Source organism: Oratosquilla oratoria, chromosome 11 (assembly GCF_046742065.1).
Source record: "Oratosquilla oratoria isolate Oo_2021 chromosome 11, ASM4674206v1, whole genome shotgun sequence".
NCBI classification, from domain to species: domain Eukaryota; kingdom Metazoa; phylum Arthropoda; class Malacostraca; order Stomatopoda; family Squillidae; genus Oratosquilla; species Oratosquilla oratoria.
Window position 1 is genome coordinate 41,810,840 of NC_134787.1, and position 22,500 is coordinate 41,833,339.

Consider the following 22,500-nt stretch of genomic DNA (forward strand, 5'->3'; position numbering starts at 1 on the left):
CGAGTTCTTCTTTTTCGAGTTCTTCTTCTTCTTCGAGTTTTTCTTCTTCTTCGAGTTCTTCGAGTTCTACTTCTTCTTCTTCTTCTTCTTCTTCGAGTTCCTCGAGTTCTTCATCTTCGAGTTCTTCGAGTTCTTCTTCTTCTTCGAGTTCTTCGAGTTCTTCGAGTTCTTCTTCTTCTTCTTCTTCTTCTTCTTCGAGTTCTTCGAGTTCTTCTTCTTCGAATATACACTTATGCCCGCCAGGCGACTGGGCGATGTAACCGATTTGCCCCAAGCGTCGCTGGCCGCAGGAAAAGAAAATTTTCGGAAGACAAATATTTTTATTTAGTATAAAACAGATTCATATGTTTTAGTCGATTTTCGTATAATTTATTTTTGATATCTGGAATCAGTTTTGTAGCTCGCCGTTGTACTTTTTCCAGTCTGTCAATGTCTTTAATGAGATTCGGTGTCCACACGGAAATAGCATATTCCAAATGTGGACGAACTAACGATTTATATAGCTTGTTAATGAGTGATGGACTTTTGAAGTCAAAAGATCGCGCAATCAGTCCTAGAACCTTATTTGCTTTCTCAGAGGCTGAAATACACTGCTTGGATGATTTGAGATCGTTACTGATAATTATGCCGAGATCCTTTTCACTATCCACTTTTGTTAACGAATTTACAAATAATTTGTAATTGTACTTACTGTTATTTTTACCTATGTGCATTACCTTGCATTTACTTGTGTTAAATTTCATTAGCCACTTTTCAGACCATTGCTGTAATTTATCTAAAAATTCTTGAATATCTATTTGGTTTAAGTGATCATTTGCCATTCCGCACAGTTTTGTACAATCAGCAAATTTGGAAACAGTAGATTTTAGTCCATGGTCTATATCATTTATATATACTATGAATAGAAGTGGCCCGAGAACGGAACCTTGAGGAACTCCACTTGAAACATTTTTCCATCCAGAAGTTTTTCCATTTAAAACAACTCTGTTTTCGATCATTCAACCAATTACTAGTCCAACTTGATAGGCTACCACTTATTCCGTGTAAAGCTAATTTAGTAAGTAGTCTTTCGTGGGGGACGGTATCAAAAGCTTTTGCAAAGTCTAGATATATTAAATCTATATTGTTTCTTTTATCATAATTCGAGATAACTGTGTTGTAGAATTCGAGTAAGTTAGTCACGCAAGAACGTTTCCATCTGAAATCATGCTGGCTATCATTTATCAAACAGTTATTTTCTAAATCATATTCGATATCTCTGATGATAGTTTCCATAATTTTTCCTACGACTGAAGTCAAACTTATAGGCCTGTAGTTATTTGCATTCTTTTTGTCACCTTTTTTTGAATATGGGAGTAACGTTAGCTTGCTTCCATTCTCTTGGGACATCTCCGGATATGATGGATTTAATAAATATAATTTCTAATGAAACAACAATCTCATTTTTCATTTCCTTTAAGATTCTTGGATGCCAACCGTCAGGCCCTGGCGTTTTATTAATTTTGAGTTTATCTATACACCTTTTAATGTTTTCTTTTGTTATATTTACCGTAGTGAGTAAATTTACCCTAGACTTTTCACAAGTTTCAGTTTGGAGTTTACTTTGAGGTGTTTCGATTACGAATACTGAGCCAAAATAATTGTTTAAAATATCACACATTCCTTCATTTGAATATTCAAGTTGACCGTCAGCAGATGATAGTGGACCAATGTGATTCTTTGGATTTATCAGCGATATTCATTTCGTATTGTCGTTTTCGCTTTTTTTTTTTTTTTTTATTAGATCTCTCTGTATTAATACATAACTTTGATAGTCATTAGATGCACCCGAGCACTTATATTTCTTGTAAGCCTGTCTCTTTTTAGCATACACAATGAATACAGTAATTACTCAGGATAGGCAGTTAGTGACCTTTATATAGTAAACTATCATCAAAAGACTTGCCAGTATACAAAAGGATAGAAATATTTAAAAAATTCTACTTACTAATCTTATTAGCCTATTTGTACAAGAAATTCATTCTTCTCTCTTTATAGCAAAAACATCTATCACTTTTTCATAGAAATTTAAAGTAGGGTCTTGCTCCATTTTGTTAAGTCTTTCTTTTTCAATAGATATTAAAACAAGTAAAGAAAGTCTTTGATTTGTCATTCTGTTCCTAGTGTAGCTCTTCATTCTTTTCAAAGCAGAAAACGATATCTCCACAGAAACAGTTGTACCAGGAATTTTCAAAATTAACTTCAGCAATTTCACAGCTTCAATGAACATTTGGTTCAATTCATTTTCAAATATAAAATCAAACAAATTTTTAACGGATTTATCAAGAAACATTTGTGCATTGTAAACTCCAGCTAAATCCGCTTTCAGTCTTATGATGTCGAAAGAGTTTCCATAGTTCTTTTCTAAACTTTCAGATACATCCTTACCAACTTGGCAAGCAAAATTTTGAAATTTATTTCCATGAACTAATGAAATAAACTTTACATTTTTTAAATCACCAAATCTTGTTTTCATGTTCTTCAGTATGCCATTCAAAATTACACCAAATATTCTCATTCTTTCTTCTTTAATTGAACGTTTCGTACGTATTTTTGATTCTGTAACGTTATTTTCTCTGCAACATTCTTCAAACTTTTCGTACAAATCCTCAAGTAAATTTATTGTTCTAGTAATCCTCTCAATGCAATATGGAATATATATCATTTTGGTTTGTAAGACACTGAAAAGTGTGTCAGTTTTCATGAAAATTTCATTATAAGCCATCAGAAAAAAGTATGTTGAGTCTTTTGTTAGCCAAACATAAAACACATTACTTCTCACTAAAGTATCTTGATCCCACAATACAGAATTATTGTTCATACTGTTGAAGAGCTTGCAAAGGTCACCATGATACTGTAAAATAGTCTGGGTTAGTTTCGAATTCGAACTCCACCTCGTTGGTTATGCCTTTGGAACCCGTTTTCTCACTATCTCATCAAGAAATTGCGTTCGTTTTGCAGAGTAATGGAAAAATTAGGCAAGTGCCTCACTGGTCTTGAAAAAGCTTGTCCATTCAGGTATGAATTTTGCTGAGATAGAAGTGGTAAATAAAGCTGCTGGTGCCTTTTCTCTTACTTTAACTTGAACGTCATTTAAATGGGACGCCATCACCATTGCCCTATCATACGTCTGTGCTACAAGTTTCTCAACACGGTCGTATCTATCCAAATTATCAAAAATACACTCTGTGAGAAGAGTGAATCCTCCCCACAACCCAAAGAGCGTACCACTTCTTCCACTTCTGTCTCAGCCGTGAGCGAGTGGCGCTCCATGGGGTCCCGTTTGTCGAGCCTGCGTACGGAAAGCGGGTGCCCTGTGGAGCAACCGCTGGCTCTAGCCAATCGTTTTGCTCTGCTGGAGGATGAGGTGGCTGAAAATCAGGAGTTCTTGGTGGTGGGAGACTCCATGGTGCGAGGCTATGACGACATCCTGCAGCAGAAGACTAAACGACGTTACAAGCATTTATGTCAATTGGTTCGTGGTATCACTGATTGAACCCAGACCATCAGGGAGCAAAGGCGGACGAACACGGTTACGATTGTTCATACGGAAAGTAACGATGTGGGTAGGGTGAGATCAGAGGAACATGTTAGGAATTACAAGGTCCTTCTTCAGGAGATGAAGGAGCGTGGGAGCCGTCACGTAGTCTGTGGGATTCTTCTGAGGATCTACGCAGACTCGTGTTGGATCAGTAGAGCCATAGGCATCAATGAGAGGACATCACGATTTCGCACGCAACTGGGATACCACATTCTTAGTCCTTGGTACCTCTTTTCCAGGCGACATTACCTTTATGTTTCTGATAGGATCCACCTTACTCGCAGAGGCAAAGATGTTTTACAAACCTCATTGTGGGAGTTTGTAATGAACTAGTTCCTTTTTTGGGGTGTAAACCCAAAGGGAAGGTGAAATAGAGTGTACTGGGGAAAACAAAGTAGGATATAGCAATAATGTAGAACAATATGTAGGACAAAATATCATTTTAGGATATAATGTCGGTAGAGGACGAAATATTCGTCGTCTTCAGCATCCCCTCGTTGTTCGAGGAAGGGAGGACCCCCGTTTCCTTCTCTTCAGGATGTTCCTCCGTGTCGATGTCTAATATGGCTGAGCAACCCCAGTCGGTGCCGGAAAAGCCGCGGGCATGAATCGCAGGGGAGGGTCGATGGAGGCTGGGGCTGCGTCGCCTTCGCTTTCCTCTCCTCGCTTCGTTGTTTATCCCGTTCTCTCCGATGAGTTTCGAAGCCCTCCACGCCACTCTTTACCGCTTGTCTCCACACCGACCGGTCCTGAGCCATGTCTTCCCAGTCAGTTGGGGGGATGCCAGCTTGTGTCAAAGAGAGCTTGAGTTGGTCCTTGTAACGGCGCTTAGGGGCTCCACGTGGTCTTTTGCCGTGGGCCAGTTCTCCGAAGAGAATGATTTTAGGAAGGCGAGAGGGTTCCATCTGACCGACGTGTCCCACCCAGCGAAGGCGGTGCTGGAGGATAGTGGCCTCAACACTGGGGAGGGCCGCACGAGAGAGGACCTCGTTGTTGGTGATACAATCCATCCAGTGGATGTGGAGGAAACTCTCGAGGCGTTTAACGTCGCGTTTGTAGAGGGTCCAAGTTTCGCACACGTATAGCAGAGTGGAGAGAACCACGGACCGGAACACCATGATTTTAGTGTGCATGGTGAGCCCGTGGTTGGTGAAGACACGATGGGCGAGACGTCCATAGGCAGAGTGGGCTGCCTTGATCCAGTTTTCAATGTTCTTTTCAGACGTGACCGTTCTTGAAAGGATGCTCCCTAGGTAGGTAAAGTTGTCCACGCTCTCAACTGGGTGGTCGCTGATCTGTGCGTTGGCTACCTGTGTGGCCTGGTTGGGAGGTAGTTGAGCCAGGAGCTTTGTCTTCTCTGGATTGACCTGCATCCCGAAGCGATGGTAGGCGTCTACGTAGAGGTCTGTTGTCTGCTGAAGTTGTTCCGGGAACCGATTTCAGGTGACATTGTCGTCCGCGTATTACAGCTCCCTGGCACTTATGATGGACGTCTTGGTGGTCGAGTGTAGTCTGGAGAGCTTGAAGAGCCCCCAGTCCAGGCGGTAGCGGACCTCAACTGCTGGTGCATCTTAGGGGATCTCATTTATCATGGCGGCGGTGTATAGGGAAAACACTGTTGGGGCCAGGACGCAGCCTTGCTTGAGGCCGCCGGTGATGGCAAACGGCTCCGAGATGCCACCTTGATTGAGAACTCTCCCTGTCATGCCCTCATGGAAGGCACGCACCAAAGAGATGAAGCGAGGCGGGCAACCGAAACGGGTAAGAACGGCCCATATTGCCCGTCTCGGAATTTTGTTGAATGCCTTACGCAGGTCCCAAAATATGCACATGAGCGGTTCCTGCTGTTCACGACTCTTTTCCTGGAATTGTCGTGCGCAGATCATATCTACCGTGCCTCGTGATGATCTGAAGCCGCACTAAGATTTTGGTAAGATCTCCTCAGCTAGCTTTAGGAGTCTGTCGAGGAGGACGTGGGCAAAGATTTTTCCGACGATGCTAAGGAAGGAAATGTCGCGGTAATTGCCGCAGCTCATACGGTCCCCTTTTTTGAAAATGGTGACAATGTTGGCACTCTTGAGGTCTCCTGGGACGGTTTCAGACTCCCAGATCCGTAGAAGCAGGTTCATCAGATGAATCTTTACTTCCTGCCCGCCGTGGGTGAGAAGCTCGATCGAAATGTTGTCGGGCCCGGGGGTCTTGCCGGGCTTCATAAGCTCGATTGCTCTAGTGAGGTCCTGAAAGGTGGGAGGTTCGGACATCCACTCCTGGATAGGGTGTTGGGCGGTCCTGCGGAGTAGGTCTTCTGGGGTGGTAGGGCGGTTATTCAGGAGGCCCTCGAATTGAGTTTTCCATCTACGGAGATGATCTTGGGGATCATTCAGGACAGTAATGCCATCTTCATCCATTAGCCGGCTTATAGATGACTTGGTAGGGCCGAAAATCTCCTTTGTTGCAGCATAGAAGTGGTACATGTCCTTTTGATCAAAGAAGTTCTGTATTTCGCTAGCTTTTTCTTGCCACCAAGTGTTCTGTATTTCGCGGAGCCTTTTTTGACAGGTCTTGGTGGCCTCGCGGTGCTTCCTTTTATTTTCCTGAGAGGGATGGTTATCTTGGGCCAGACGTGTTTTTCTTTTCTCGTTGATGAGCTGAGAGATGGCGGCGTCGTTTTCCGAGAACCAATCTTGGCTTTTTCTTTTGGTGAAGCCGAGGGTTTCCTCAGCCGCATTCGTCACGGCATCGCGAAGGGTGGTCCAGTGCTCCTCGGTAGTGTCTGGCTGAGGAAGACTACGTAGATTGCAGTGAACAGCTTCCTGAAAGTTCCTGGCTGTCTCCGGGTGTTGGAGTTTGGCGCAGTTGAAGCGTGGGTGTGGTTTGTTTGTGGTGGGGCGTCTCGGAGGTCGACTGACCATGATGTCCAGGCGGGAAATCAGCAGACGATGGTCCGTCCAGCAATCGTCCGCACCGGGCATGGATCGTGTGATGCGAACGTCCTTCCTGTCCCGAGTCCTCGTGAGGACATAGTCCAGCGTATGCCAATGTTTGGACCTCGGGTGCCTCCACGTTGTCTTCTGCCTGGTGGGGAGGCGAAACAGGGTGTTAGTGATTATAAGTTCGTGTTCTGCACAGAGTCCAAGAAGGAGTTGTCCATTACCGTTGCAATTCCCTGTGCCGTGAGGTCCAATAATGCCGCTCCAGAGGTGGTGGTCTCGTCCCACCCTGGCATTAAAGACTCCATGAACGATGAGCTTGTCAGAATTGGGGACTTTTCTAATTGTTTGGTGGAGAAGATTGTAAAACGAGTTTTTGATGTTGTCGTCAGCAACAAGAGTTGGGGCGTAGACTGATATTAGCGTGAGGTGTCTATTTTGAGTAAGCGGTATGCGAAGAGTCATCAGGCGCTCGCTAATGGCTGTCGGGGTCAGGTTATGCTGTTCTACTAGTTGGGACTTCACTGCAAATCCGACGCCGTGAATGCGGGGCTCGGTGTTGGCTTTGCCTTTCCAGAAGATGGTGTATCTGGGCCCCGCTTCCCTCAGACTTCCTTCGTCTGCCAGTCTGGTTTCGCTCAAGGCTGCAATATCTATGTTAAAACGGTCCAGCTCCTTACAAACGAGGGCAGTTCTACGCTCAGGACGGTCGGTGTCTTTCACATCCATGAGAGTTCGGACATTCCAAGTTCCGAGAGTTAAGGTTCTTCGAAGTGGAGGTCGTTGTCTAAAAGAGGCTAAGTGAAGTGATGATCTTGTGTTTCGTCCGCTAGAAAGGGTCGTCCGCTGGTCGCGGTTTACCAGCCAGACGTTGATGCAATGACTGATGTAGACCCCACCTTTTCTAGGGGCTTCCCCATGTGGGGTGGGCTACAGTAATCCTGAAGAGGCCAGCCCAGTCGTGGTTGCAGCTGCCGAAACCTGGTGTTATCGCACATCGCCAGGAAGCGACCATCACACAGCCGCCGCCAATGTGTGGTCGTGGGCTAAGGTCTTCCAGCTGACCAAGCCTGCCCCCGTTACCCACGGTACCATCGCCAGTTGGACTTAGGATGGTCGGAGGAAAGCTGAGTTCGAAGGAGGGAGAGGGTACGAAGCCATTCGCTAGGGAATTTGTTTAAGGTGGACAGTATTTCGCGTCATTGAAGCCCACAAACTCGGCCAGCAGGGTGTCCTCCGCGGCTCTCTGAGGAGATGAGACAGGCGGATTTCACGCTGCTAGTTGCATTGAGCTGCCGGGATTTCGGTCTATTAAGGTCCGCCTTTGAGTAGCGCCAGCCCGACTGGCGCTCCCCTCTTCCGCCAGGATGCGAATTTGCTGCCTGCCGTTGGGGTCCATTGGCCCCAGGGATCGAAAGAATGTTTTTATCGCTGCGTCCCTCAAACCTGGGTTCACCTCCACACCACGTTGAGGCATCTCCGAGGAGATGGGGAATGTGTTCTCTGGACACTCCGATTTCCGTGGACAAAATATCATTTTAGGATATAATGTCGGTAGAGGACGAAATATTACATTAGGATGTAATATCAAAGGACAAAATATCACGATGGGAAGTAATAATAGTGGAGTACAAAATGTCAAGATGGGATATAATGATAGTGGAGGACAAAATATCACGATGGTATGTAATGATAGTGGAGAACAAAATATCACGGTAGTATATAATGTCAGTGGAGGACAGAATATAATTTTAGGAAGGGATGCCGGACAGAATGTCAGTGAACGAACGGGTGGCCGGTGTGGAAGGCGGTGACGTAGGGGGCAAGGTATACGATCGGATGACCGTGAGGGACCAGATGTCTGTGATGGGGCAAATGTCCATGACGCATTAAATGTCAATGAAGGACTAAATGTCAATATAGAGCAAGGTGCCAATAAAGAACAAAATTATAATGAAAGGCATGATGTTGAAATATAATACGTGTCAAAAAGAAATAATCATGAGTTTCTTAAAACCATGTACTTTAATGCTCGTAGTATTAGGACTAAATTCCAAGAAATACAGACGTATGTCAAAAGCGAAAACCTCGATATGATAGGAATCACCTAGACATGGTTAAATAGTAAAGAGTTTGAAGCTGAATTCAATATTGCAGGATTTAAACACTTTCATCAGGATAAAAGCCAAAAGAAAGGTGGGGGTGTTCTGATGTACGTTAAAAGCAATGCCCATACCTCTGTTTTAGAGAAAGTAAAACAGGGTGTATATGATAGTTTATGGGTAGAATTAACCCAAACAAAAGGACAAAAAATGAATGTAGGTGTAATATATAGGCCAAACATTATCATTAGCAGACGACAAACTGTTGTTTCAAAAACTGTCTAGTTTCTCTTACCGTGACTTATTGATAATGGGTGATTTCAATTTTACTGACATTAATTGGATGACCCTTGAACATGGCCATATATGTAGTCGCTTGATAGATTTTCTCGGTGACAATTACTTAGTTCAGCATGTAAAAGAACCTAAAAGACATGGAAACTTACTCGATCTATTGATCACTAGCCGCAAAAGCATGATTACCTATATAGAAGTTGGTGAATCTATTGCAAAAAGCGATCACAACTTAGATTCAAACTTCTAAAAATATTTAGAATAGATACTTGTTTATCTAAAATACCCGATTTTAGTAAAACTCAGTTCATAGGACTACGTCAGGAGCTTCAGCTTACAGATTGGGGGCAAAATTAAGCGAAAGACCTATAGATCAGATGTGGGAAATATTTCAAAATACGCCAACTAAGATGATTCATACTTACATCCCGTTTACGGACACACGATCAGGGCCCCGGCTTCCGATATTCGTCTATCTGTCTGCCGGGACCAGCGGGGGCGCCTCGCTCGACGGGAGAAACGCCGATGGCTGGCCGGCCATCGGCCCCCGCAGACCCGGCTGGCCCCCTTTGGGAGAGGTCCTCCCCCCCTCCCCTCAAGGCGGGGGTCGTGATGATTGTGGGAACCGACCCTTGATCGGGTTGGATCACGGCACTCTTGACCGCGGCCGCTATGTGCGTTCGACAGGTCGATGCTCATTGTATCCTGCAATTCACACGCCGACGCGCATTCTGCTGCGTTCTTCATCGACCCACGAGCCAAGTGATCCACCGTTAAGAGTTGTGTCTCCGGTTAACTGGAAGGCACCCAGGTTCCATGGCCCCACCCCGTTGAGCCTCCCGGAACCCGCAATCTGCTTGGGGTTTAGATTAAGAAAAGAGTGAGGAGACCCCTCGGAACAGCAACTAGTAAATTATATAAAAACAATTCAGGTGATATGTGGTAAAGGTACCATACAAAAGAGTGCTAAGAAAGCGGGTACTTGCATTTAAAGGTAGGTGTGGAAAACTACAAGCATGAGATGTACGTTATATATATGCATGTGTCAGGAGTCAAGAATGTGACCTCAGAAGTCAGGGGAGGGGTGAAAGAGGGAGCGGTCACTGGAGGGGCAGGGGAGAAGAACCGGAGGAAGAGGGGGAGGGAGAGGAGGAGGAAGAGGAGGGGGAGGTGGAGGTGGATGGGGGAGGAGGGGAAGGAGGGAGGAGGGGGTAAGGTAGGATTACTAGACCGTGAGGAAAACAATGGAATACTAGATATTATATTAGCTTGTATATTAATGGCCGGTGCTTTGTCTCTAATATGGAGTGCTTCAAGCAGTTGTAGTCTAATAAGGTCATCACTGGTTCCAATAATTTTGGTAGAATTAACCAAGTCCTCCCTGCTAAGTTCGACGTTGTGAAAAAGCCTGTGATGTTGTTTGATAGCCCCCACCTGTAGATGTAATGATAGGCGACGGTTTACCTTGCATCTAGTATAATCGATATAAGTATGATCATGAGGCTTACAATCCTCCAAAGAACAAGTATTTTGGTATATTACATTGGCTCTATATGTAATGTCTGGTCGTCTAGATAAGTTGTTAGTCATGATCAGAATGGAAGTTCTGTGATTTTTGTAATAAACGAGAACGCGGATTTTGTTGTTCTCACTTGTAAGATAGATGAAGGATTGCCTAGGAAAAGAGAGGGATATTACAAGGAGGAAATTAGAATTGAAGATGAAAGACTTCCACAGGAAAGGGATAGATATTACGACCTAGTTGATGATATGAGTAGAATTAGAATAAATATGGAACCTAGAACTGAGTCACACATTGATGTTTATCCTAGAATAGGGACAGAGACCCAAAGGGAAACGAGTAGGGTTGGAGCAGGACTGCCTACGCAACGGTCAACGGGGGTGAGTAGTGAAGGATGTGTAGTGGACTGTATCATAAAAGCGAGTCATCTTATTCCCAAATTTACCAAAAAGGATTCAAAGTTATTATTTTCTACATTTGAAGGTATAGCAAAACAGGTAGAATGGAAAAAGGCCCTCTGGCCAGCGAAGATAAGATCTAGCCTAACCCCAAAAGCCTAAGTGTGTACATAGTGTTTGATAGCGATGACACATATGATTATGATCAGATTAAGAGTGAAATACTAAAGGCATATGAGATTTCCCCAGAGTATTTCAGAAAGAAATTCAGGGAAGATAGAAAGGATATCGGTCATGGATATATGGATCTGGCCAGAAATATAGAGAGTGACCTAGAAAAATGGATACGTGCGGAAAATGCGGTAATAGCAACTGAATAATTTCTTAACTTACTGGACAATGAAACTATGCTGTACGTGACTAAACAGGAGTATGGGACGTTGATACAAGCGGTGAGTTTCGCGGAAAACTTTGCACTACGAACAAGTGAAGTTAGAAAAAAAAGCATGGCGCAAACTCAGAAGGGTGAGAACAGAGACACATTTACGATTTCGAGTCAGACCACGAGTAGGGAATAGTTGGAGAAAACCAAACGAATGTTTCAGATGTGAGAGATTTGGGCATAGAACTCAGGATTGCTAGGCTAGGTGAACAAAGGTACAGGAAGGACATGGGAGGGAAGCAGACTAAGCAAGAGATAATGTGTGTAAAGGGAAACAGGAAGGATGTGGATCAAGATAGGAGATGTTATTCTTGTGGAGCCCACGGTCATGGGATGGAAACTTGCCCCAGGGGAAATGGAAACAAAGAGGACACACAAGACCGGAGACAAGAAAAGGACGACAGCAAGACAAAGGAGAAGGGAACAGCAGGCAAGAAGAAAGGTAACAATTGCTATATAGATGCAGTTAGGTTAGGAGGGACGGACAAAACAGGGGTCAGCCAAGGGTGGTTACGTTATGTGAAAGATGCCAGTATAGGAACAGAGGGAAGTGAAAGGAAATGTGCAGTCAAGGCTCTGCGAGACACGGGTATCCCGCACCATTATGAGGCCAAATGTGATACCAGGATCAGAAAATAGACACATAGGTCGGCTCACCATGGGATTAGCCGGAGTGACGACACTAGCGCCCATAGATAAAGTGTTACTTGAGATAGATGGTCAGACAGCAAGCTTCCAGTAAAATGAATAGACATCCTCCTTGGGAATGATGTAGGGGAAATAATCCAGGCTAGACTCAAGATGGTAAATTACCCCATGACCAGGCAGACATACACACACAGACGAAGTTGACATGGCCGACCCTGTAGCCGTCATCACCAGGTACCTGGCCAAGAAGCTACGAGAAGAATGCGAACGAGGTAATGACAACCTGGACCCCCTGTTCGACGTGGTCCTGAAGGAGTCACAAAACGAGAGTGGCGAGGAAAGAAAGGGGATAGCAGCAGAAGAGGTAGCTGGAAACCAGGGAGACGATAGGAAGCAGGTAGCAGAAGGAGAGGTGGCTGGAGACCAGGGAGACGATAGAAAGCAGATAACAGCAAAAGACGTGGCAGGAGACAAGGGAAACGACGCCCTAGCAGATGAGATGGTCCGGGAGATGGCTATAGATAGGGAGGAACTCATCCGACTACAGCAAGAGGACCCAGAGTTGGAGGTAAGTACGCCAAGCAGTTGAGGAGGAAAAGGAGCAGGAAGAAGGGAAGTACAGCGATAGGGAGTTAGTCATGGAGGAAAGTGTATTTCTGAGAAAATACAAAGCACTAAAAAGGGTAGGAGGTGATACTGTTATTCAGATAGAAGTGCCTAAAGTGATAAGGGAGAAGATTGTGAGTCTACTTCACAAGACTTCGTATGCCCACTTTGGGATCACCAAAACGAAGCAAATAATTTGAACACATTTACTTTGGCCTCGGTTGTCAGATGTCAAGAGAGTGGTTTGGCAGTGTGTTGTGTGTCAAGTGACTGGGAAGCCAAATGACACACCTAAGAAAATACCCATTTGCCAGGTTCATGTCATTGAGGAGCCATTCAGTAGAATAGTAGTTGATTGTGTAAGACCTCACCCAAAAACAAAATCTGGGAAGTCCTTTACACAGTAATGTATCAGGCTACACGGTATGCTGAAATGATACCTCTTCCAAACATTAAAGCCAGAACAACCACAAAAACCTTAATAACTTATTTTAGTAAGATGGGCATTCCTCGGGACGTACAAAATGATAGAGGCACTAACTTTTTAAGTAGGATATTCAAAGGACCCCTGGAAGGTTTCAATATAAAACATATAATCCCATATGCATATCACCTCCAGAAGTCAAAGGAGTCTCGAGAGGTTCTACGGAACCTTAAAACGCATGATTCGAGCTTTCGTGTTAGAATTTGAAAATGATTGGTATGAAGGCATAGACTTGCTACTATATGCCGCTAGAATAACTGTACATGAAGGCCTAGGATTTTCTCCTTTTTACTTTATTTTTGGTAAAACCACGCGAGAACCCCTTACATCATTCTATGAACAAATACTGTCAAACAATCCAGAAGGAAGTACCCCGAACACAAGCTAGTGAGTACTAACTTCGAGAGGTTGAGGAAGGTAAGGCAAATAACAAAAAGAAACCTTAAAAAGGCGCAAGGTACCTACAAAGTGTTATTATGATAAGAATTCAGTTAAGAGGGAAGTAAAAGTTGGAGAATATGTGCTTGTGTTGTCCCCTCAGAAGACCTCATTGCATCCAAAATATGAGGGACCATTCAAGGTACTTGAGAGAAAGGGCGGTCATAACTATGTTCTAAGAAACCCGATGAGGAGGTCAGAAGTGCAACAAGCACATATTAACCTCTTGAAAGAGTTTAAGGGGATGGTAGAGGAGGAAGCAGTTGGTATGATCGAGACAGGACAAGCTGATGGGAACCTTGATTCAGATATTGGGATCTAAATTTCTTTTATGATTTGGACAGATCAGACATAAGTGAAGTATTGGAGGGATCTCTGTCATCACTAGAGGGAGAGATGCGGGAAGAAGTCCGAGCGCTTCTCTGCAAGAGTGCCCAGATATGTTTCTCATGCCCCACCATTACTCAAGTGATATCTCACGACATCGTCCCAGAAGATGGAGCCAAGCCGGTGAAGCATACACCTTACAGATTGTCGTCCCAGAAGAAGAGGATCATGGAGGAGGAAGTAAGGCAGTTGATGGATCAAGGATTAGTGGAACCTAGCACTAATCCTTGGGCTTCGCCAGCTGTCCTGATACCTAAGCCCGGAGGTGAGTGGAGAATGTGTGTTGATTATAAGAAGGTGAACGCAGCCACAAAAGCGGACCCTTGCCATCTCTCCAGAATAGATTATCTCATTGAGGAGGTTGCTGCGGCAAAATATTTATCCAAATTAGATCTGATGAAGATCATAAGATCCCCTTTACAAGCGAGCTACTGAGATATCTGTTTTTGCTACCCCACACGGGCATTTTCAATATAAAGTGACCTCATTTGGGATGAAAAATAGTGGAGCATCCTTTCAGCGCCTTGCAAATCGGCTAGTCGAGGGATTGCCGAGTGTTAGAGCATACTCAGATGATAAAGTAGTGTTCTCTGACACATGGAGTGATCACATGCACAGGTTGAGGGGTTTACTTGACAGACTAGAACAAGCCCATCTTACTGTGAATCTGAAGAAGAGTGCCTTTGGGAGGAGCACTATCGACTATCTGGGACATCAAATCGGCCAGAATTGCATCACGCCATTAGAGGCCAGAGTGAAGGACATCACAGACTTCCAGGTCCTAAAGACAAAGCAAGGTATCAGAAGATTCATGGGCATGCTTGGATTCTATCGGAGGTACTGTCCTAAAATTGCAGAGGTAGCTACTCCTTTAACCCGCATGCTTTCTTATAATTATTTCAGGTGGGGTAAGGGCACTGATGTAGCCACTGATGAGTGTAAGAAACTCCTCTCAGGTCATCCTGTCTTGATAGTCCCAGATTACAGTAAGACCTTTTACCATTTTTGTGATGCCAGTCATGCAGCAGTAGGTGCTATGCTTACTCAGGAAAAGGATGGCGTCATGAGGCCCATCTCATTCATATCTCAGATTCTCAATTGAAAAGGAAGCCTTCACCCTCGTGTTAGCTTTGAAGAAATTCAAGATATTCCTGGACAAAAAAATAATCATCTTGAGTGACCATAACCCCTTGAAGTATATAAGTGGAAAGACAAAGAATGACAGATTAGCCAGATGTACATTAGCATTCCAGGGATATGATCTCAGTATTCAACATATCCCAGGAAAATCAAATGTGATAGCTGACGCCTTGTCGCATCATGATAAAAAATGTTCAAGCCTAGTTTCACAGGCTTAAACATTTTTATTCGGGAAAGGGGAATATGTCATGTTCCATGACGTGAATGTTGGATTACCTAAAATGTAGTTAGTAAGTTGTTTGAGTGTAGACATGAGTAATTGAGACTAGTTGTTCAAGTTACAAGAGATTTGCAAGCCGACAGCCGAGGACTACGCAACCGAAGCCTCCTGGCCTCAGAGGTCAGAGGGCGCGTAAACAGGATGACGACACAAAGTAGAATCATCGCTTTTGTATATTGTATTCTGTCTTGAGTTAGATATTTAGGGATCGGTATTTTGTTAGCTTTCTTCATACAAAAATAAAGGAATGAGTAAGTTGTATGGAGCCGGGTAGATAGTGATAGAATAGGTTATATTGGCATACATTGCTACCTATGCCTGGCACTCATGTCGTGCGGCTGTGGTATAAGAAGAGGCGCGGGCATTTTTGGGTTCTCTCTGACTCGCGCACCCGCACTCTGTTCACCCAACTTTACTGTGAGTTATATTTGTGTAAGTACGCACAAATAAATAAGTTTTGTACAATACCAATTTTGTTATCCAAGAAGTTGAAAAAATATCCCTAAAAAGGCAAATCGTTGGTCTAGAACATGGACTTCAGGCACTGCTCGAATCACGGCTTAAGATTCGATGCATCAACTCAAAAACAGAGTCTAGTTTGTGACACCAGAATCGTTCCTGTATAATCTATTTTTGTACTACTGTCATCGTTGCTGTATGTGATTGTGTACTTTTTGCTACTGCAGTTTACTGTTGAACAAGTCTTTCTCAAGACGAAACGTTGAGCTCTACAATTAAAGGAAATGAAATGGAAGAATACGGAGACCTAGTTTCAGTTCACCCGGCTAATGGCAGAATTTTTAATTTGGAAAATTGAGGATATGAAGAAAAAAAATAATAACTACCACAATGCTGTCGCTCTTAACTCTACGTGCATATATACATACATACATATATATATGTTATGAGGTTATGCAGATTTATGGGATAGGAGGAAAGCTTTTGGGAGCTGTCAAGAGTTTTTTATGTGAGTAGTAGAGCATGTGTTAGGATTGGAAATGGAGAGAGTGAGTGGTTTGAAGTAAAGGTGGGACTTCGTCAAGGATGCGTTATGTCGCCCTGGCTGTTCAACTTATACATGGATGGGGTGGTGGTGCGAGAGGTGAATGCTAGGGTAGTGAGTCAGGGATTGGAGATGGTTAAAGAAAATGGAGAAAAGTGGGAGGTGAGCCAGCTGTTGTTTGCGGACGACACTGCGCTTGTGGCAGGGTCAGAGGAGGGATTGAGGAAGCTGGTGGCAGAGTTTGGGAGGAGTATGTGATAGAAGAAAGCTAAAGATAAATGTGGGTAAAAGTAAGGTGATGAGATGTACAAGGGGTGAAAGTGGCAGTAGACTGGAAGTGAACATTAAGGGAGAGCGACTAGAGGAAGTGGATAGTTTTAGATACTTGGGTGCAAGTGTAGCAGGAAAAAGGTGGAGTGAAGGTGGAGGTAGAATGTAGTTTGAGAGAAGCGAGTAAATGCCTTGGTGGTTTTAAAGAGTGTAATGAGAAATAGACATTTGGGAATGGATGCGAAGAGGAGACTGTATGAAGGAGTGATTGTGCCAACAGCACTGTATGGGGCAGAAACGTGGAACATAAGAGAAGAAGAGAGAAGGAGTTTGAATGTGTTTGAGATGATGTGTCTGAGAAGTATGGCGGGGGTTACTAGGCTAGATAGAGTGAGAAATGAGGAGGTGAGGAGGAGAACAGGGGTGAAAAAGGATTTGGGAGAGAGGGTTGATGAAAGAATATTAGGATGGTTTGGACACATGGAAAGAATGAGTGAAGAAAGACTAGTAAAAGAGGTATGGAAGGCAGATGTGGAGGGAGTGAACATGAGGGGGACGTCCTAGGATGAGGTGGATGGATGGGGTGAAGGGGGCTTTGAGGAAGAGGGGAATGTCTGTTGAGGAAGGAAGGGAGAGGACGGAAGACAGAGGTGAGTGGAGAATGGTTGTATATGGATGATGTTGTGACTGCATGAGGAGGAATGGGCGGGGGGGTGGGGGGGGGGGGTGTAGTATGTGTGAGTAAATTTTGACGCAGCCCGAAGGGATTTCTCCCCGTCCTCTCCTTATATGCAAAGGGGGACGGAGAGGGGGGGTCGCCGATTAAATGAAGCGGCCTTGCTGTGGATGTACTGTGTCTTGCGACACTGCTTCTGACCCAGGGCGGTGGGCGGGGTGCAGGGATGACCCGTCATCCAGGAGGTGCTCAGATGAGAGGATGGGTGGGAGGGGTGTGGAGTGTATTTGGGGATGAAATGGGTGGGAGTGTTTTTATGCCTTTCCCTTTTTGGCTACCTCCCTTGGAAGGGGGAAAAAGCCTTGGTATATGTATGTATGTACATATATATATGTCTACATATACATATATATGTATATATATATATATATATATATATATGCAAAGAAATCACAAAACACACATGATAAACTATTTTTGCAGAAACCACCAGGAAATTGAAAAAACAGATATCGAACGTTTTTGTCTATTTAGACATTTTCAAAGGCACAAAAAACAATACAGAAAGAAACAATAGATACATAAGAAGACAAGGATACTCGGAGAGGTCCCATGTTACATTTTATCACACACAATTTTGTCAATAATAAAATTGTCCAATTTAATAAACCCAAACTCAAGTTCATGTTATTTCTAAAATTTATTTTTATAAAACAAGATTCAATAATATTTCTTTCTATAATATTATTACAAGAAGTAATTATTTTAGAATTTCCCCAGTCAATATTATGACCATACTCCCTTTGGTGGACAAATAATCCACTGGACACTTGCCCCGTTCTAATAATATATTTATGTTGGCCTATTGTTTTTTTCTAAGCTTTTGCCTGTTTGGCCTATATAAATAAAATCACAGTTTTTACATGGTATGTCATAAATACATCCTTCTTTACTTCTTGGAGAATTTTTAATTAACAGACTCTTAATGTTATTATCATTTTTAAATACTATCTGGATACCAAATTTTTCGAAAATGCTAGGAAGATTGATTAAATTTTCGTGGTACGGAATTGTTAACATATTTTTATAATTAAATGGTTTGACCTGCGAAGTAATAAGAAAACATTTCCTAGCTTTGATTTTTGTCTTATCAATATGATGTTTTGGATATTTCAAATTTTCTCCAATGTCATAGATGAATTGTATTTCTTGATCCAAAAACTCAAGGGAACAAATTCTATAAGCTCTCAGGAACATTGAAGAAAAAACTGACAACTTGGATTTTTGACTGTGATACGAGTAAAAATGAATGTACGAAAGGACATTGGTCGGCTTCCTGTAAACCTCAAATTTAAAATATCTTCCACATCGGTAAGTATTTACATCTAAAAATGGTAACATGTTATTTTCTTCAACCTCTACTGTGAATTTAATGGAATGCACCAAATTATTTAAATCTGACAAAAAAGTATCCAAATGTTGATCATTAGGCCAAATGCACAATATGCCGTCAACATACTTGTACCAAACTGCACTAATTGGAAGAATGTTTGGTAATAACTCTCTTTCAAAAAACTCTATATACAAATTGCTAGATTTGTTAGGATTTCTAGAAAAAGAGTTAAAGAAACATGACTTAACACTCCCTGCTCATACTACTATTAGTTTAATTAAATTATGTGTAATAGACTCTAAGTTTGAATTTAATGGAAACTTTTATACTCAAACATTTGGTATGGCCATGGGGAACTGTCTGTCTCCAATTCTTAGCAATTTGTATATGAAGTTTTTCAAAAGAGAGTTATTACCAAAAATTCAATTTGAGGAGAGACGCCCTTTGTAAATCAAATATACTTATCCAAGTAGCCTGGGTTATGGTGAATATATATGGTTTTGGGGGGGAGTTCGTGAACAAACGAGCAGACAGACAGAGGCTACTACTTTATCATAGTAGATACAAATGAAAAATAGTTATCCAAGTACCTTGGGTTATAAGGTTTCAGAATATTTATGGTTATAGGGGTCTATCTGCAAAAACCTAGGAGGAGTTCGTGAATAATCCCTAACCTAACCATACCCCACCTAAATTAAACCCTTAACCGTACCCAAAATATTTTTTAAATGAAATATAGTTATCTAAGAACCTGGAGTAATAGGGTATCAGAATATATATGGTTATGGGGGTCTATATCCAAAAACCTAGGATGAGTTCGTGAACAAACAAACAAACAGACAGACAGACAGACAAATAAAAGGTAGTTATCAAAGTACCTTGGGCTATAAGGTTTCAAAATATTTATGATTATGGGGGTCTGTCTGCAAAAACCTAGGAGTTCGTGAATAATCATACCCCACCTAATTTTAACCCTTAACCCTACCCAAGATATTTTCTAAAGGAAATATAGTTATCCAAGTACCTGGAGTGATAGGGTATCAGAATATATATGGTTATGGGGGTCTATCTCCAAAACCGTAGGAGGAGTTCGTGAACAGACAGACAGACAGACAGACAAATGAAAGATAGTTATACAACCTTAGGTTATAAGGTTTCAGAATATATATGGTTATAGGGGTCTATCTGCAAAAACCTAGGAGTTCGTGAATAATCCCTAACCTAACCATACCCAACCTAAATTTAACCCTTAATCCTAACTATGATATATTTCTTCATGATATATGGTTATCCAAGTACCTGGAGTGATAGGGTATCAGAATATATATGGCTATGGGGGTCTATCTCCAAAACCCTAGGAGTTCGTGATTAAACAAACAGACAGACAGATAGACAGAGGCTACTACTTTATTATAGTAATGTACACCCACACACACACACACATACACACACACACACACACACACACACACACACACACACACACACACACACACACACACATACACACACACACACACACACAACACACACACACATCACACACACACGACACAACACACACACACATATATATATACATATATATATATATATATACGTATATATATGTATATATATACATATATATATGGAATATATATATATATATATGTGTGTGTATATATATATGTGTGTATATATATATATATATATATATATATATATATATATATATATATATATACATATATAACGTAGAAACCACTGTTGGAGTAGAAAAGACTGGAAACGGGGAATCTATATATTTCGATTGCAAACTGCAATCCTCTACTGAAGAGGATTGCAGTTTGCAATCGAAATATATAGATTCCCCGTTTCCAGTCTTTTCTACTCCAACAGTGGTTTCTACGTTATTGACAAATGTGTGATTACATTTTTCACCTCACAATATATGTATATATATGTGTATATATGTATATATGTATATATATATATATATATATATAATATATATATATATATATTACTGGTGAAAAATGTAGTAACACATTTGTAAATCACAACTAACACCACAGTCGGACGAAAGAAGGAGTTGCGTAAACGAAACTATATATTTCGACTGCTAACTGCAATCCTCTTCAGAAGTACAAAGTGGAAGGAGGATGCTATCTTAAATAGCAACCTCTTACAAAAGAAAGGGAACATGGAAAATAATAAACGTCACTACCCCAACCCTGTGTGACCTGAGGATGACATGAGGTCGGGACCATATTCTCTTGCATGCCAAACTCCGACATGAGTTTATATTTACAAAGGATTACAAAGGCGGAGCATGCCGACAGGAGACCTTTTGATCCATATCTAGGTCGGATGCGAAAAAAATCATAATAATAAAACAATAAATAAAAACTATAATAATGTAAATAACAAATAAAATACATAAATAAATGCATAGGTATAGTTAAATATTAAACAAACAGGTAAATAGTAAATAATAATAAATTTACATATAACAAATAATAAATTAAAATCAGACAGACAAATGATAACAAAAAAATAATCATAATAGTATAAGATAAATTATAATCATTACAGCATCTTACTTAGGTATTTATCTAAATTATTCTTAAAGCTTCGAACTGAACTACATTGCACTACCTGTGCAGGAAGTTTATTCCATTCATTAACTACACGGTTGGCAAAGTTGTTTCTACCTACTTCCAAATTGAATCTATTTCCGGTCAGTGGACGAAATCTGATGCCTTGACCTGGGCCTAAAGGTCATCTTGGTATTGGCGGTGAATAGGGAGTGTGAAAAGAACAGAGGTAGCGTCTGACGTGGGTAAAGAGATTGGGTGAGAGGGGAGGAGGTGGTATCGAAGGAATGGGAAGAGGGAGGTGAAGGGGTGGGGGGTTTGGCGCACGAGAAAGAAATGTCTTTGTATAATCTAATACTTGAAAGAATATTTGATTGAATACTGATAATAGGCTTTTTTTCTCTATCATTCTATCAGAGTGCAAGAAGCGGCAAGCTTCGATGCAGCAAAAAAATCCAGATGTTGGCAGAAATAGTTGAAGAAGTTGTGTAGGTTTAAGACAGATTGAACAATTTTAGAAGCCCTGCCTAATGCAGGGATTGGATGAAAATGAGACTAGGTCTTCTGATGTTACGTGAAGTGTGGTCGGGGACTTGTACAGTCCTTTTGAACCATCGCACGTAGCTCAGTCGCTAGCGTCTTGACCTCGTGATTATCCACGCACAGGTCAGGATTTGAATCCCTTGGCAGGGCTTCTAGAAATGTTCAGTTTGTCTTAAACATGCACAACTTGTCGGAGGGCTTGCCTAACACGGGGATTGGATGAAAATGAGACTAGGTCTTCTGATGTTACGTGAAGTATGGTCGGGGACGTGTACAGTCCTTTTGAACCATCGCACGTAGCTCAGTCGCTAGCGTCTTGACCTCGTGATTATGCATGCTCAGGTCAGGGTTCGAATCCCTTGGCAGAGCTTCTAGAAATGTTCAGTTTGTCTTAAACATGCACAACTTGTCGGAGGGCTCGCCTAATACGGGGATTGGATGAAAATGAGACTAGGTCTTCTGATGTTACATGAAGTGTGGTCGGGGACTTGTACAGTTCTTTTAAACCATCGCACGTAGCTCAGTCGCTAGCGTCTTGACCTCGTGATTATGCACGCACATGTTAGGGTTCGAATCCCTTGGCAGGGCTTCTAAAAAGTTCAATCTGTCTTAGATATGCACAACTTGTCGGAGGGCTCGCCTAACACGGGGATTGGATGAAAATGAGACTAGGTCTTCTGATGTTACGCGAAGTGTGGTCGGGGACCTTAACAGTCCTTTTGAACCACCGCACGTAGCTTAGTCGCTAGCGTCGTGACCTCGTGATTATGCACGCACAGGTTAGG

The 22,500-nt window shown here is 42.2% G+C and overlaps 3 protein-coding genes and 1 non-coding gene across 4 annotated transcripts; all 4 read right to left on the reverse strand.

Moving 5' to 3' along the window:
* Positions 1-4,113: 4,113 nt before the first annotated feature.
* On the reverse strand, positions 4,114-4,953 carry LOC143030020 (uncharacterized). The gene has a single exon (XM_076193227.1). It carries the CDS (start codon positions 4,951-4,953, stop codon positions 4,114-4,116), a length of 840 nt encoding a protein of 279 aa, XP_076049342.1.
* Positions 4,954-5,151: 198 nt separating this feature from the next.
* On the reverse strand, positions 5,152-5,466 carry LOC143030021 (uncharacterized). Its single transcript, XM_076193228.1, has one exon. It carries the CDS (start codon positions 5,464-5,466, stop codon positions 5,152-5,154), a length of 315 nt encoding a protein of 104 aa, XP_076049343.1.
* A 33-nt stretch (positions 5,467-5,499) lies between these two features.
* LOC143030022 (uncharacterized) lies at positions 5,500-7,239 on the reverse strand. The gene has a single exon (XM_076193229.1). It carries the CDS (start codon positions 7,237-7,239, stop codon positions 5,500-5,502), a length of 1,740 nt encoding a protein of 579 aa, XP_076049344.1.
* Positions 7,240-9,532: 2,293 nt separating this feature from the next.
* Positions 9,533-9,688, reverse strand: LOC143030110 (5.8S ribosomal RNA). The gene has a single exon (XR_012966899.1). It is a non-coding gene; the product is annotated as a 5.8S ribosomal RNA (ribosomal RNA).
* Positions 9,689-22,500: the final 12,812 nt, after the last annotated feature.